General features: G+C 27.2%; 1 protein-coding gene across 2 annotated transcripts in view; it reads right to left on the bottom strand.

Annotated features, from left to right (window-relative positions):
- Positions 1–19,203, bottom strand: part of LOC132926494 (tyrosine-protein kinase receptor-like) — a 360,502-nt gene that overhangs the window by 23,440 nt on the left and 317,859 nt on the right. For both annotated transcript variants that reach the window (XM_060990859.1, XM_060990860.1), the window contains exons 9-15: positions 17,526–17,620; positions 16,970–17,032; positions 15,548–15,595; positions 9,211–9,370; positions 6,534–6,681; positions 5,184–5,315; positions 3,433–3,589 (exon numbers count right to left, since the gene is read on the bottom strand). In XM_060990859.1, coding sequence (XP_060846842.1) covers positions 3,433–3,589; positions 5,184–5,315; positions 6,534–6,681; positions 9,211–9,370; positions 15,548–15,595; positions 16,970–17,032; positions 17,526–17,620 — 803 coding nt within the window. The remainder of the gene's footprint in view (positions 1–3,432; positions 3,590–5,183; positions 5,316–6,533; positions 6,682–9,210; positions 9,371–15,547; positions 15,596–16,969; positions 17,033–17,525; positions 17,621–19,203) is intronic.

Genomic DNA, 19,203 nt, shown 5'->3' with positions numbered 1-19,203 from the left:
GTAAATATTCACGTTTACCACTATTATTTTGTGTTTTCCGTTTATTATTTTCGTTAAGTATTTTTTCTACTTTTAACCCTTCGGAGCACCATCTAGATTCAATTTGCAACCAGAATGTATCCTCAAAATTGAAGATCGAAGCATTTTTTCCTGTTTCAGACCACGATGATGTAATTAATATAGATTTAAATAAAAATCCATACAAAAATCTCGCTCAGAATTTAAAATAACTAATCTATATTATATCAATTATAAAACGTTATTACTTATAATTAATACTATATTATATAACCTATATTATAATATTACGAAAAAACAATACATTTGAATAAACATTGCAAAGCAGCATTTTATATAAGTGCCTTTTATAAAAATATGATATGACATAGTTGAGAAAAAAGTTTGACACTATAATCTGAAATTGTTATCAACGCTTGTCAAATTTCGACCTATCAATAATAAATACAGAACAGTGTTACGTGTTTTTAGTTTCTATACGTATTTATAATTTTACATATGCATAGTATTATGATATTTTAAAACCTATAAATTTTCCTTTCAATTTTTTTTATGTAAATAAAAATCTAAAATACAATAAAAAATATCTACATTAAGTTTGCGGAAATAAATTATTAAATATTTGGCAAGGGTCCACAGTATTGTAGGTATATTATAAATTTAAACTGTGTTTGGTACCTGCAGAATTGCATTAATTAGAAAAATGTATTTAGAGATACTCAATTAATTGTCCTTCCAACAAATAATTTTTTCAATAAACAAAGTTATAGTAATAACAATTACCTATTAACAATAATATTACTAATTCAATTCGTATTATGAGCTAAAAATGTTATGATTAATTATTGTTATTTCTTAAAATTAGAATTTAAGGGATATTCTCCACAGCTTAATTTTAATATGATTGATTTCTTATGATATTTTTAAGTGTAATAATATGTATATTCAGTATATTGCATAAATAGTGGAATTCCACAGACAGTGGATTACCCAAGTAATCCGAGTATATGTAACGAAGTACTTAAAAATAGTTTTTAAACAATGACGTATGATATGGATCGGTGATGAGTTCAGCCCCTAACCTTGTTGTCATGTCTCAAGTCATAAAGAAGATTTATAGTTTGAAGCAACCGCTACCTGTCCGTTTGTAAGTTCAATATTGTCGATATATAATAATTACAAATAATATGTGCGTGCGTGCGTATGTGTAAATTAAACGGTCATCGGTGTGTTTGTCCTAGACGTATATCAGGGCCATTACCATCAACTGATAAGCAATATTTTTTCCTTTAACAAAACAGAAATTATTTACCTACGGTTTTGGATTCCTAATTTTTTTTTTGTTATTATGATTTTTAAAAATAATAATTTTTTTACGATGTTCTAAATGAAAATTAAGTTTTGTTTATTTTTTATTCTCAAAACAGTTTTGCCTTTATTTTCTCCAGAGCAAACTCGCATGTCTGATTTTAAATCTGAACTGAACCGCTATAGTTAATGATCGTTTTCGTTTATTATTATTCCGCTTATTGAATCAAACGAACTGATTAAAAAACTAAACGAAAACTTTCATTTATGACATTTTATTTCTACAAAAGTTAGGATAGGTAGTCAGGTAGATAAAGAAAAGTGATATTATATTATCAACATGATATGTTTAAACAAGTGTCATACATAATATACATATAAAATGTTGTTCTAGCCGTAATTACATTTTATTTTTCAACGTGTATTCGCCATATTATGTTAATAAATTCATATTACATTATTACCTGTACTGTAATCAGTGACATAATAAATAATTATGAAAAGAAATTTAAATAAATGTTTTGAAAATAATAAAGTAGTACCAACGAGTTGGGTTGATCCTTTTTTTTTCTCGTTGATCCTTTAATCACTGAAATGCAATAAAAGTTTGTTAAATATCGCGCGACCATCACCTCTATTCAATTAAGACAATTAGGTCACCAGATTAAAATAAAAACACATACTACAGTTATTACCGAATGAGTTTAATTTGTTTTGTATCCCATTATGTTTGAGTTTATTTAACATTTAATACTATATTATATATTTATGAACGTGTTTTATACTTAAACAGTTATACGACAGTTATAAAAGTTACAAACCTGATGTTCAAGTACGCCGTGACCGGACACAATTTCGTATAATTTATCATTAGGTAATGGTTAGATAATAAAACAGAAAGAATTGTTTTACTTAATATTTATTATTGGCAAAAGTACCCATCTATTATGGTTGATCAACGAGTACATGCCAAAATTCGTTTTCTTTTATGGTTTCATCGTCGATACAATAAAAATAAATACACTCATGGTATTCGATTAAACATAAAATTCGTTTAGACTTTTGTGAACATATTTCATCAAAAACCTCGACCATCCATAACACATTTCAAAGAAATACAAAAGGAGCGAAAAGTTCAAGTATGAAAATACAGCACAACGGAGTCACTCAAGGAGTAACGTTCTTTTAGAGAGAAAAAATACGAAACGCAGAAGTGTATAATATTCAGTTCCATGTCACTAACTAGTTACATTATAATCTCGAGTTGTGTTAAACTTGAACAACAACACAACACAGTACAATCATCACGTGCTGAATAAAATATAATGTTGTTCATTTGTACGTTCTATAACAGTATATTTATTTGGTTTTCTCCGGTTTCATATCAGAAACAAGTTATTTGGTGTGTACATAATTTAAACTGTTAACGAATTCAAAAGATATTACTAAGCTTTCCATTTGTGTTATAGTTAAAATAAGTAAAAAAAAAAAAACAATAATAATAAATATATAATTAGACATATGAGCACTACAGAAGAGTGGGAAAAATTCTTTCTCCTCGTCATATACGAATACTGTGAAAATAGCATTAAATATGTACATGAAAACATTTCAAAACCAATCCAATTTTGTCAAGTTTACTTGATTGGATCAATTTTGTCAAATCAAAAATTCCTTTCTTCCTACCCAAAATTATATTCTAGCTATTCGATAACAGATTGGAGTGAGCTTTTTTTTAGTAAAATCTTAATAATAATATGTTGTATCATAAAAACGTTTATAATAATATAAGTTATTCTAATTTATTTTTCTCTTCGATCACGAAGTTAAAAAAAGCGATATTAAATGCATTTTTTTATTTTTTTTTATGATTATCTTGATAACAACAGTTGCTAATAAATTCAGAATATAACCTTTAAAAAAAAAAGTTATTGAGTAACCGATGTTACTGCTGTGTTAAGTTTCCAATTTAATGAAGTGTAGCACGAAAGTTTCTAGCTTACAAACTAACTGACCAACAAAATGTGTTGTCTAAAAAAAAAACCTGTTATTGAAAAATCAATACACGCATTTGGTAGTAAAAAAAAATTACTCTTCAACACAAACCTGCGGGATTTTCACCAAAAGACGGTGCAGTGATGGCTGGTAATCTCATGTTGGTACCATTACCGTGTTGACTCCTGTCGTCCTTGAATGGTCCGTGTGCCAAACCACCTCCACCAGCACCAATCACCAACGGTAAGAATCCTTCTTCACGTGAGCCCTTTAATTTTAAAACATTTTAAAAATATTACTTTATGCATTTAAATTGCCTATGTATGTTTGTGATGTTTTATTCAAACATGGAAGTAATAAAAAATGGAATATATTTCTCATTATGAAACATCTATAGCAGGAATATAAAAGCTATCTACATTATTTAAATAGTGTTTTATTTTTTTTTATTTTGCAAATGTAGATCAATAACCAGGACGTCACAGTATATTTATTTATGCATGATGGGACACATTTTGAATGTCACCAAATCATACTATACAACGTGATGGTTTATTAATATTGATAATTTACTTTGCAAAAAGTTTATTTAAAAATTATCTATTTCGAAAATTTAAGATAATCTCAATATTAACATTTTATACAGTCATTAATATTATAATATGTTTAATGGTGAAATCAGTATTATCTTTTATTTCATTGTCTCTTCAAAGAATATTGTTTTAAAGTATATAAATATAAAATAATAAACGAATTGTATTGTTTTTATTATTAGTACAAATTAGTACAAAAGTTCAGATGTGCGGAACAGTACACCAGTGAATTATTATTACTTAAGTTCTAAGTGCTTATAAATAAAAACAAAGATTCGTTCTGCGTTTGATATTTTTTACCTATGTATTAAACAAAAAAGTATTCTGCTTAACGTCCTGAAAAAGGTATTGTTATTTAAAAATTAAAAGTTGAGAGTTCCACCAGTAAAAGAGGTGAAAAAATATACGTTTATCATCAATTGTCAACAAAAAGAGAAAAAAAATCCGAAAGGATGAGTGTTCATTAAAATAATCTCCATGTAAAAATGTTTTTAATTTTTGTTGTGCAAATTCAAGATGTAGTATACTACATATTAAACGATTTCAGTTTTGTATTTTAAACAATAACGTACATCGAAACATTTTAATAAAAATGGTGTATCTATTAATTTTCTATAAAATATGTTTTTTTTTTTTTAATCTTTACACTTAATATAATCGACGAATACAAGTACAAAAATAAAATTTGCAAATAATAAAACTGCACGAACTAACTAGGTATATTATTAACATAATATACACATTTATTACAATCATTATATTTATTTGTTTATTTTATAAATTTATAATAACGTTTATATTATTTATTACATTTTTTTTTATTGTATTTACTGATTGCATTATCATATTATATTTTTAATTGATAAACTTTATATATATAAAGGCATAAAAAAAGCTTTTATATTTTAACGTTTGTATTTCCGAGTAATGCAATCACATTATATTCCCGAGTTATTTTATACATCATCGAGGATATTCGTAGTGTCAATATAATAATTGATTCCGCTGTTATTATCATAGAGTTATTCGTTTGTATACGTCGTATATATAGTATATACATATATATATATTTCAAACTGACGGAATAATGTGCTTTCTCGTCATGAAATATTAAATATTTTCGGACATTTTACGGTTGCAACATTGTGCGTAATTTATTCTTGTAAAAGTATGCGCCGCCCCGGGTCGCGCATAACAATAGCGTGTGCGGAAAGTTTGTTGTTGTACGTTGGTTTTGGGTCCGTGTCCCACGAGAAATCGGCACTTAACTGTAAAAACAAAAGATCCGCCGCCGCCGCCTCCGCCGCCGTTGAGCAGGCGCAAGTCGTGCAGTTCTTTGAGAGCGCTGCCCGTCCTGAAGTATTGTTCTTGTTGGCATGCGTCGTCGCGTTTTTCAAACGTCTAAACATTCCGAACGGAAGAGAGGAAAAATTAGAACAAGTCTAGTACAAGTGCCACCATAAAGTACAAAAATATAATATAAATAATGTATACGTTTAATAATCATTGTGCGGTGTAATTCGTTTAACCGGGCTACGCCTGCAACATTCTCAGTCGGTTTTTGTATTTGTACAATAAATGATGATGTGTTTTAACAGTTTCAAGCACATTTATCAAAACACAAAAAGTATATAAGTTTTATCATGTGTTTTTTTTTTTTTTAATGATGGCCTATATTTTAAATTTTGTAATAAAAATCAGAATATTTTTTCTAAAAATGTCGATGTATATCATCAAATATATTAAAATAACAGTTTATTTTTGATAATTAATAATAAGCGTTTAAAATGAATTTAATCTTTATCCCCAATAAAAAAACAAAAATTACTCCGTTAATGCAACTATTTCACTTATTTAAATGTATCTAAATATTTATTTATACAAATTGCCGTTCATTCAATTTCCAAGATGAAATACACGGTAGAAAAAGTATTCGGATGCTGATTATTAAATTGAAAATCTATAGGTTTTAAAATAAAAATGAGAAACAATTTTTGCGAACATTCAGTTAGTACCTAATTCGATTCTTCCGTTGACATACACTTAATGTATTTCTAAACGATGTTGATACTATAGAAATATTTCAAAAACGTATGGTGAAAATATTAGTTTAGCTATGATAATATATTATTTAAACGGATGACGACCCTTTGCATACAGGTCGAGTCCCCGAGTCCCACGGCTTTTTTTTTCTGTCTCAGGGGACGAGAAGAAGACGTAAACGCAGTGGTCCAGCCTGTATACATAGGTGCATATTATAATATAAATAGAGCTCATTCAAAATGATTCATCCGAAGCTGTGCATCTGGCGGCTTCTCGGGTTATGGGGTCCCGTGTCTTAATAATATTAAACAACGTCTGTTGCGGACACTTTATATACACCGACATTACCATCAACCGTAGACGAACTAACAGTCACTCACAATAACGGATGTACTGGACCGATAACGGGTCGAATAATTTGTCTATCAGTTTTATATTGTTTTTGGTGGATTACGGGAAGCTAAATCGAAACATTTGACAGATATTAATTTTCATAAAGTGTTATTTTATTTAAAGTATAAACTATGTATCGCCTTAAGCCGAACAGCTTGTGATTTTGATTTCGATCACTCTTACTTTTCGACACGCGTCTCCACCTTCTTGACCGACCAATATGTGCAACTGTTGGTGTTTGGACAGCTCGACCACAGCGATGGCAGTGGCTCCTTTCGAAATGCCCATTCCGTCGGCCCCCTTGCCACCACGAGCTCCTCTCGCTATGATACTAAAACACACAAAAATTAACTATAACGGATTAGAAACATTTTACTGTTACTTTTTTTGTGCGGTCAGCGAGTAAAATACACGTGTTAAATAATATTAAACGGACGTATTTGTCGAATCCATTCAACCACCGCGCAACAAAGCCAATGTAATAATTATTACACATTATTATTATTACCATTAGAGCGGATTGACTCTCTACAACTTTACTGTGGTATGTTCAATCAAAATCAACAAAATCAACACGAAATATCGAAATGTACAGTATACAATCGCGTACCGGCGTACCTACAGGTTATATGTGAGTACAGCACGCGACGTATAATACGTTGCGGATTAAACGAAATCGAGATTGCTCTTACACTGATTATCTTATTTACAAGCATAACACGTCTACGACGGTAATACTGTAATAGTCAGGTAGGGTGCAGCCAAATAAATGTATGGCGTAGGTACGCCAAAAGCCAACTCTAGTTAAGTGGGTAGTTGTTGCTCATTATTGCTCGCAATAAATTCAGTGGCATTGTTCCGTTGTTCGTACATTTGCGCGTTAGGTTACATTAGTTTTGTTGTTTTTTTTATCCAATGTAATAATATTTGTATGCATATAATTATTTCTATGTTTTAAGTTTAACATTTGTTGCAGAGATGTTAGATAAAGTTGACATTATACAAAATATGTTTTTATTTTTTTATTTTTAGTTATCATTAAATGCATCCACAGCGGTTATAGTTATTAATAATAACCATAATATAATAACTGCTATGGTAAATAATTATTATAGACGAAACAATAAACAAATTTAAAATATTTAAAGTTTATTATAATTTATATTTTTTGGTACAGATTAGAAAGTTTGAAACGTTTGAATAATTTTATTGTAGTTGTGGGTCTGGACTGAGAATTACTCGGAGGTGAGTAGATAAATATATTTTATTTCCCGTCGTTGCTGGAAATAATGGCATTCAGTGTATGTGTGCTTCTATTGTCGAGTTGCGAGCTGCAGTAGTAAGTTATAGCCACAGTAGTTGCAAATGGTATGTTCCTATCTTAACATTGGGTATTTGTAGGTCGTGTGTGGATGTGGTCTGAGTCTATTCTATTGGTTATCGTTCCATAGCTTCTGATCTCTATATTGAGTATATTGGTATTTGTAATGTAGGAATAATAGACAATTTTAATTTGGTTTAGTTTTGTAGATAGTTTTAAGGAATGATAGGGTTCGATATTTGTTCAGATATATTATTAATGACAATAATTAATAAAATAATTACTGAAATTTCCGAATATTGTGGAACTCAATTATCTCCTACAAGGCACTTGGAGTTTTTTGCTTTAAGAGTGTGATATATAGTAAAATAAAGATATACGTAGGTACCTTTAGATACTATTTTATTTGGTTTGTGTATTATTTTGAGTCTCAAGTGTTATAAGCCTTCGAATTTCGAAGCTGATGATACCTCAACTTTGTTAATTTTATTTCATTATTTTTTTTATACTTAGACGTTTAATGTGTTATCATATTATATATTTTAGAGTAGTTTGTGTAAGGTTGAAGATGATGGTTTCTATTTTAAGCTTGTCCTTGTTTGGTTTAAAGATATACATGACTTTTCGTGTCTTAGTCTTTAGACCAGTATATTTGCAATGATAAATATATTTTTTAATATGTTATAATGTGAAAGAGATGGTTTGTTATTTTCGTTGATAATTATCTCTTCTAGGCAGTTAAAGAGAAGAAGTTTGTCCTTTATTAGTAGTTTGGGTTCTTTAATTTTTTTTTCGATAAATTTATGATATCCTATTAATTATTAAATTATGTTTATTTTTATTTTTTTGATTATTTACAAAGCATATTATTTAAATACTAGTGAGTTGTTTTTACATTTAGGTCAGTTTGTTTGAAATATAAAATTAGAACGTTCTGCTAATTTAGCTTTCGTAGTTGGTTCCTTGCTTTTTATGTATACTTTATCTAATGTATTCATTATACCTAGTTGTGATGAAATTAATTTCTTCAAAAAATGTGTTTATATGAATAACTGTGTTACCTACTAATGTAGGTACTATTATAAATCGCTTAATATTTCTATGAATAATTTAAATGCATTGTATATTTTGCATTATTTATTATATTCTGAGAAGTTTGATCAAGATTAGTTATCTTTTTTTTTATTTAATAATTATTTATTAATAAATAATCTATTAAATTGTTTTTAATTTATAATCATATTATATTTTATTTTTATTTTTGTATGGAAATACGTTATTGGGTTGTTTTAACTACAACAGCTAACTGTAGATGGATATTCGATAACACTAATTTACAGTCATCATGTACACTCATTAGTGTACTTAATTAAAAAGCAAAAAGTATTAATTCGATGTATAAAGGTACTGGAAAACATAAGTTTTGGTCCATTTTAATTAAGTCATTGTCATTGTCATATACATTATATACACACATAGTATACCAATCGCGTTTGTAGAAACCGTTATTGCATTTCATTGAATAATTATAGTACTTACGTATACACTCCCGTCTCAGGAATATGCCAAATTTGTACTCCATCCATGTATGTGTCATTAACCACAATCACAGACACAGTGGTATTTGTGTATGCAGCTTCGCAAGATCGATTACTAGGGCCCAGTCTACCCTTTGATCCACAAGTCGTAAATTTATAAACTGAAAATAAAAATCGTTATTTGTATTATACTCATTATATTGGTATTGATATAATAAATGCCCTTTATTATAGGGCATTCGTTTCACGTTTATATACATAACACACATATTTCGTATAAAAATGTTTAATATTCCAAGAATACGTATTACAGGTAGTAGCTATTTGTAACTTCGCTGTGAGCATTTCTAAATTAAAAAAAATGTTCAATTTTAATAAAAAAAAATAATACTATAACAAATAAAAAAAAAAGCATAGAAAGAATATTGCAATAAGATATAAAATATACCTATTACAACTGATGGTGTGTTTATACATTTTAGAACTATTCACTATATCGAAGTTTATAATTGAAAAATCATAAATGAAACGAATCATATTTTACTTGAAACCATGAAAGATACGAATGAGGTCAAATAATACACTAAAAAGAAATCTCAAATACCAATCCATAATATAGTATGAGTGAGTAGTGTTGGAAAATACCACAAAGAACCTGCAGTTCTGGAATTGGAACTCTTTGAACATATTTGAAATGGAACCTCTCCGGAACCCTTATTAAAATGTTTAAGAAACCAACATTTTTATTTTGAAAACACTAATGGTAGTTTTTCATGTCATTTAACTCTTTGATCGTATTGATTTTTATTTAAAAATGTATATATAGATTAGGTGTACTGAAATCTGTTAAAATCATTATTAAAAGTAACAGAAATGTTGAATTTTGAAGATATATTATGGAATAATAAATGACAGTTTTATTTTTTCTAAAGACTATATCTAACTTAAAACCAAAATGTTCGTTTTCTATAAACCAAGGTTAGGTTAGTACCAGGGTATGATTATCGAGAATATGTACCGGGATGGCGGATTCATTACTTTTGATTAATTCGATACGGTATCACATACCATACAATCGTACTCGGCTTTCATTTAAATATTTAGGTGTTCTTCACTCGTTTTTTTTAATCAAAATACAAATATACTACTTATGATTCCATATCGATATATATATTATTTAGAATGAAACGCATAATTACACGAAAAAAATGTCATGTGTCACTCGTGTTATAATTTTTATTATTATAATCCATTAAATCGTAATAACAATTGTATTAAAGTGATCTTTTTAAATGCCAACACTTTCAATGTTTAAATTTTTTTTTAATATTATTTTACATTTGTAGGTATATACTTTTATATCATTGTAGTAAACAATTTTCATAAAAATTATAATTTTTACGATTTGTAAGCATTATTTTTTTTAAAGTGTGTTTTTATTTTGAATGATATTGTTTATATGTTTATTTTTGTATTCCGAGGAAAATATTTTTCTTAGAATGTCGATACACAACAATTGAACTTAATAGAAATTTTATTTTTATTTATAGAAGTACTCCAAAAAACATTCTGTTTTGGAATATGAAATTAAAAATAAACGTTAACTTTCAAAAAAGTAAAAATCTTAAACAGATATTATATCGATAACAAATTGAGAAAATAATGTTTATCGTCAATAACAAATAAAATATTTTAAAAACGTTACAACTTTTCAAAATAATTAGCTAATATATTTAAATCGATCATATTATTATAATAATGATGAGTAAATATCAAAAAAAAAAAATAATGTTTATAACAAAAATAATAATATTGATATTAAATAACAATATCAACAAAAACAAATGTATATAGACGCTTTCGTAAAACGTCGGCGACGTATATTTTTGAGTAAATTGGGTAGGTGCGTTTTACCGTTCCGGGAATACGAAAAAAGTTTGTATTTATTTTCATTTTAAAGTGAACGAAATTCAATTACGTGAAAGAAAAATAAAATAAAAGGGAGATCGCGGCCGTTTAACATTTCTACATACCGCTCTCGGATATAATATCTATAGATATCGTACTATTAAAACGGTCCGCCACCACCGCGGGACCAAAGGATACAGGAAACTTTAAAAGCCCAGACATTATCGACGCAAAAACGCAATGAGCTTATTAATAATCATTATAAATGATTTAATACGGAATTATGCCGGATACGTATCGTTGTGCATACATTTCCGGTAAATTTCCGTACATTTTCCACCGTCGTTATTTGTTCCGACCCCCGTATTTTCAGTCTATTTAATATATTGAGCGGTGTGTGCGTGTGTGTGTACACTTATGATAATAATAATATGCTATATCGCGCCAACTCTTAGTAATCTCCGGATTATGCCAATGAAACTCATTCGGGTAACCCGTAACAGAATAATTGTTCATCCCCGTTGCTCGGCGTATCGGAAACGACGCGGCCCTTATACAACATGTATACAAAAGCGCGAGCACGTCATTAAACGACGAAATTTGCGCGTAAAATTCTCTACATATGTATATTATACTTGTCACGCTCGAGTGGTGCGGCCAGCGTGTTATCGGGCCAACTATTATACTCCCCGAGTTATAATGCGCATTGCGACGCCGCGCCGTAGGTATAATATTATTTAGCATCGGTTTCGGTGTTATTGAGATATTGCGACGCGTAGGTATACCTTTTGACTTACCAACGTCGTCTCGTTTCCGCGCACACGCCAGCCCGGAATTTAACATTGACTTCCGGGTTCGTACGTCGAATTATTATTCGTTCACAATATACTTCACACATAAGCGTGACAATCGAACGGTAAAAAACCGACCCTAGACCGGTGTATTTTATATAGCACCGCTGATGAGTGTATCTCGTCATCGTTATTATTCATTATTATAATAATATTATCAGTTCGTCATTTCCGTTCCGAGAAAAATGTTTATAATTTACTGTGGCTCTGACGGTGGTCGTTTTGGGTGACTATAAAGCGTATACAGTTCGTGCGAGTGAAATAATTTTTTATTAACGCGAACGAATGTGGACTTTGATGCGCATATTGTAATTTTATTCTATTAATTTTTGACTGTACGTTACTACATAACAATTTATACAACTATATCAATGTATATTTAAAGGTATAATATACGTTAATACGGCGTATATTGATAATACACATTATCGCCCATACAATATAATATTATAATATATTTAGTATATTTATATTTATTCACTCGAACGATATAGACTTTTTATTTTTTTTCTTCGCTCAATGGTTTTCTACCCGTTTTAAATATTATTTAAAAGTCGATACAATACGTTAAAACAATATATATTATATAAATAACGCATGCGATGAAAACCATTACAACGTAATATGCCATCAATCAATAACACGTGCATGAAGTTGGCCCTAAATTATTTCTAAACGACTCAAGACCCATGTCAATGTTTTGTAACCTATTATTGTAAGTATTGGGAATGAACGTCTACGACGTTCCTTTTCGAATTGAATAGGTACTGTGTAAAAATCGATACTCCGACACTAAATCCTCCTAAATTTTGAATAAATATCGTAGCCGTATAGACGACCACACTAAAAATATGTATTTATCATTTTAGACTTCGAAGAGCATAATATATTCTTAATGTTCCCCGTAATTACACTAAACATTATATTTTTATTTTTTTAACAATGTTGATTCTTAGTTGTGCAAATACGTTACCGTACATCTGAGTCAAAACGAATATTCCAAAAGTTTTTTATAATCTAATGGGATAATGTTTTAATGATATAAATGTTGGTAATGGAATTTTTCAGAACATTTTTAATAATATAAGATATAATCAAATCGGGTTTTGTCACAATTGTTAAAAGGAAACATGTCATTTTCACGCATGGCTCTTATTTTCGTATACCTACCTATCCTATTGTACATAGATAAAATCGGAAAATCCAATTGGTTTTATATAGGTCAACAAAAATAAATATTAATTTGAAAATTTACATATTTTAGACCAGTGAGTTTGTGTTCAACTGTAATATATTTGTATATAACTGTAGTTAAAAATGTGAAACAAAATTTTTAGTCAGTAATAATTTTTATAAATTACGAGTGCATTAAGTTTGATTTATGGTGAAATACACATAAATATTATGAATTATGAGTGTATTGTTTACATACATAGTATATTAATTACAAATACATAGGCTGATCTACCAAGCATGTTAACCCTAATTTTTTTCCTTTAATAATAAATGTATTTAAATTCAAATTTTTGTATTGTTTAATACTCAAGGACCATATTATTTATAAAATTATTTAGATTTTTTTATACAAGTCATGTATTGATATAAACTAATTTTCATTAAATTACTACTAACTATTTTTATAGTAAATTATTAGGCAAATGATTTTTTGAAACTGTTGATGTATCTAAATCTATTTTCGAACTAGTAGTTTTCGATTTATTTTATTTTACGTATATAATAATGATAAAAGTCCCACGAAAATGTGTTTAGAAAATTATAATATGTGTAATATACTGATTTGCTGAACCAAAAATCATTTTTTAAATATATTATGTGGTTACTTATTAAATTAGCATAAAGAGTTCAACTTTAAACCATTGTATATGTATTTTGCGTTCGATCGATCAGATCAAGACAAAGCGTCCAAGCTAACTACAGGCGTGCGTTTATCTTACCCGGATATTTTGTTTTCAAATACATATCATTAATCATGATAGTATTAAATTATCATTTTTTTAGATTTTAGAATTAGTGTATAATTAGAGACAATCAAGCTTTTATGACTATCCACTTAAAAAGTGATAGGTACGCACTACGCAGAAAGTAAAAAAGAAAACGTAATTTTCAACTGCCGAACTTTACAATGATGATACTATAATATACGTGTATATATTAATCTATAAACTACTGTGTAAATAACATATGCCTAATGTGAATATAAAACCATTTGATTGTTTTTTTTAAATAAAATATAAAAAAGCGGCTTCACAGCAATACCATTTTTTTTTTTATTACTGTTATTTTAATTATCGCTATATAAATATAAATACAAATTATTATGTACAATATAGTATTATAGTTCTTATTTATTATACGGAACGATTTACTATATATATTCAGCACTGTTGTATCCTTTAATAGTGCATTTATTCACATTCTGATTTTTGAAATTTTTAATTATATTAAAGGACCATATTTTCAAGGACTTAGATTTTCAACCATTAAAGTCTAGGAGTATAAATTCTTACAGCGATACAATCGATACATTTTTAAGCAAATTTATATTTTTGAACATTCTATTTCAATGTCGGAATAGCAATTAAAAAATTTCGTGATAATTACTAGTATAGGCTTGGATAGTTATAGTAATTAATTTAAATTGATTAAAATTTTATGATTTTTTTAAGTATAATAGACTATAAACTAAAATAAGCATTACGTGTACCTTATAATTGATGCAAAATCATTTTCAACGAATATTATCTTAGTTTATTCACACATATCAATAACTAAGCAAGTTTACTCGTTCGACATTAAATTAAATTTAATCAAAATAAACCAAAAAATCATTTGCTATATTATTTACATTTTATAGTAAAAAAATGTGGATTATGGAAAATAAATAAATTTGTGCCACCACAATCCTGTTATCCTTAAAACGATTTGTAGTAAAACCCAGATATCAGTTAAAAATTTTACGGTCCTATCCTAAATAATGTATAAAAAAAATTCCAAAAATCAAAATTAAGGTAAATAGTATATAATTAATGAAAAAAGAGTTGAGTACGCTTGGTGAAATTCCCTTTATGCATATTATAATATATTGTGTAGATTGTTCACAATTTCGTTGTTTTGCCTGTGTCGTAGTTAAGGGTTATTTTTATCTCCGTTTTATCCTAAACTCGTATACCTGAACCTTATAATGGTTATTTTTCAACACACCCATATTTTCCTCAAAGAGAAAAACTAAAAAAGAACAATTGTTTTTTTTTTAATGACAGGAGACGCGCGTAAATGTGTAGTTAAAATAATACATTTTGCATCACTGAATAGAATGGTCGACAAAACCATATTATGATAGATGATTGATATAAATAAATGCATTTCTGCGAATCACGATGACACGATGTTATTAAAAAAAACACTTGCTTATGAGATAGTGACTAAACATGCATGCGTGTGCGAGAAAAAATTGAATTGTGTTTTCGTGTTGAGTAACGATATTGCGACAGGTCCCGTAACTTATTTATACCTAATGTTTATCATTTAACAAGCAATTAATGACATGATCTCACGTACCGATTTTGTTTCGGAAATCCGGATTAATGGGAATCTTCATAAGTGTTGCTGGAACAATAAAAATGCATACGATATTATTATTATGATATAAGTAGGTATTCAATGTTATTTTAATTATTCTTAAAATATACATTAAATAATTTTTCGTTTAAATTACTATAATAATTATAACATAATTATTAATACATATTTATTTATTTTGCTATAAAAAAATAACATATGTTTGCACTTTATCTTAAATCACTTAGGTATATACATTAATATATATAAATAACATAATATATTATTGTTGTACCCGTTTCAAATAAGTCAATATCTCAATAATTATAATAGTGATTCACTGGTGTTTTGCTTTCATATTTTTGTTAAAACCAGCAAAAAGTACAAGATTTTTACTAATAGACTGTATTTTGATACAGAAGTTAGTCGTCAGGAATGACTCATTAGTATTATGAATTAAAATAAAAAAATATAATTGGAAAAAAATTATTAATATTGTGATTTTCAACAAGGTATACTTTCATGTTTCATAATAAAAGTCAAATATGTGTATACCTACCATGCGTACCAATTATAAAGCTATAAACTACTATTATACCTATCCATTATTTGTTTTTTAGATTCTGAGCGGATTAATTAATGTATTGATTTTATAATGATGTGTAATTAAATAACATTAATATAGCTATATCGAAAAAAACATATCACGAAATATACTTAGTGATATTACAAACAGTTTCCCTCTGAATCGTTTTTCGTATACAATAATGTATTATCAATGAATTTAAATTTAACATTTCCATAATAGTGATCCACTCGACACCTATTGTACAGCAAAGCGGTACTCATTTGCCTACCCTTTTTTTTTTTTTTTAGTTCAAATTTAGTAAAGTGTTTGGTTTAATACACTTGCTTTAAACATGAGTAAAGGCTTAGAAGAAAAATGTAATTGTATTGTATTGTATTTTATTTTAATTATAAAACTTAGTTTGAACACTCATAGTTAAATTAAAATACAATTATCTTAAATCTAAAAATATTGATAAAAATATGATTTTAAACAAGCCACATAAAAATTAATAATATAACTGTAGATCGTGATTTTAAAACTTTAATTCAAAAACTATTTATAAACGAATAATATTGGTAGTTAAGTTATAATTATTATATAAATATATATAGTTTTTATTTTATCTAATACCATACGCGTTATAATTTATTTTCAGACAATTTTTGGAATTTATCTTTATTTTGTGGAAGAAAATAAATATTTTTAGATTTGTATATACATTAACTTTACTCTATTATTTAAAATATCTCAACATTGAAGTATACTTGATGTTAATTTTGCTTATATACATGCTATTGCGGTATTTCTCTTGACTTATTCATTCTAAAATATTAAAAACTTTAATCACGAACCCGTATTATTTATTGTTCCAGCCGCTTCATATTTGTATCCCTTGAGTACGTCTTCTGGTACATCTGAAAATGATATGGAAAAATTTAATCTTACAAAATGTCAAACAATCTTAATCTATAAAATTCATCTTTCTTAATTAAACATCAACTGACGGAAAAAAAAATGAAATACTAAAAAAGGTTTTGTTCCCGTTAATAATTTTTATTTGTTCAAATGTTCCCAATGTCATAAATTAAATTCTAAACTTGGTTTAAATTTATTTTAAGCTATTCTCAAAAGACGTTTAATCATTTTATTTTAAAATAAAAGCATTATTTATTAATTTAATTATTTTACACCGATGAAAGAAAATATGCTTTAGACATCCTATAAATAATACGCATAAGAGCATAACATTACAGAAGAAAATAATAATAATTCTAGTTTCTATTTAGACGAATATTAATATTACACATTGAGGTAGTTTATATTTATATATATTTAGTATTGATGTTTAATAAATAATTTATAATAATGAATATATATTACATAATTAAAATAATATAATAAACTTACCTAAACCAAAGCATTTTGGACTCATAGCTATATCATCAATAGCCACATCTCCTTTTACTGACAGTAGTTTCCGAGCTTCAAACTGTAAATAATAGCTGAAAAATACAAAATACTTATAGTTTGTCAGGTCATAAACTTTTTTTTTGTAATTTATACAGTGTTTGGAAAAATATTAAAATATCAACTTTTTTATGATATTCTCCATTGAAAAATATAATTATATAATCGCCTTGCTTTACCAACAGAACATTTTTCAATCATTAAATCGTTGATAAAATGTAGTTATATACTTTTTTTTAAAATAAAATAACTTTACTGTATTTTTCTACATTATTATCATATAAATATTAAAATTAATGTTAAGACATATTGACTCTATTGTTTATTAGATATAAGCGAAAGATACTATTGTATTATTTAATTTATTGTATTCGTTTTATTTTATTATCAAGATAGAAAATATTTTACAACAAAATAACATAAACATTCTTTTTAGAAATAAGAGATTTTATTTAAACGTACATTTTAGATATTGAATAATCTGTAACACAAACAGCTTACACATTTTACTACGTTCTAACACTTTCCTAATTAATATTATATAAGTATATATATATTTATTTATTTATTTGCATATTATATAATTAACAATAATTAAACCATAGCTAAAATATTCAAAACAGTAGTTATGAACAAAATTATTCCACAGTTTGTTTATAACATCAGCTGTGTATTTTTTCTATTGCGCTTTTATAGTCTTAAATTGTCTGTGTTTCAAAAAATATTTTTCGCCAAGTTTTTCGTAGTCTGGCGTTTATGAATAAGAAAAATTGAAAAACACGTTTACGTGCATATAGATTGTATCACCGACGGGAAAATATTTTGAAACTTGATTAACATTTTTTTTCTTGTACGGTCGCCAATAAATATTTGCATATAATATTTATATATATATATTTTTTATAAAATATTTTCTGTTTTTTAACAACCTATAGGCATTCATTCCCATTATAATGTTAATTATAATAAATTAAACTAAAGTATTGAATGTTACAATGTACCTGTGTTTTATTTATACATTTTATATGCAATACATAAATTTACGTTTATAATATCATACATAATTGAATTATTTTTGTTTTTGTTTAAATTGTAAGAAATACAACGTATGTAATCTGTAGCTGAAGTGTAAAGAATAGAGTGTCTAATATATTATTATTTACAAATACATTTTCAATTCAAATTGCATTTATGGATTTAATTTTATTTTATTAAAAAATAAAATCATATAGTTCCTATATGAACATTAAAGAAAATTAAATTTACATTTTCAAATAAAACTAAATACATTTTATATTAAACACATTAATCAATTCACTCGTAATACGTAAACCATTTATTTTTGGATGAAACAATATTCTTGCTTAGAAGTTAATCTAAAATTATTCCACAAGTAATCGAAGTAATATTTGATTAGCCGCAATACAAATTATTAATAATTAATAAACCATTCCATTTATGCTCACTAGGAATGTGTGAGGAAGGAGTAAAGCTCCGCTTATGCTTCACCGGATCCTCCGAGGGCTACAATTGGCTATATAAAGAAACCTTGAGAGTACTTAATAGTTAATATTATCTACTCTAGAAATAGAGCCAACACAACTATTTTGTAAATTGT

This window comes from Rhopalosiphum padi, chromosome 3, assembly GCF_020882245.1.
Source record: "Rhopalosiphum padi isolate XX-2018 chromosome 3, ASM2088224v1, whole genome shotgun sequence".
NCBI lineage: Eukaryota > Metazoa > Arthropoda > Insecta > Hemiptera > Aphididae > Rhopalosiphum > Rhopalosiphum padi.
Note: the sequence above shows the minus strand (reverse complement) of the source record. Positions and strands in the feature narration are given on the sequence as shown.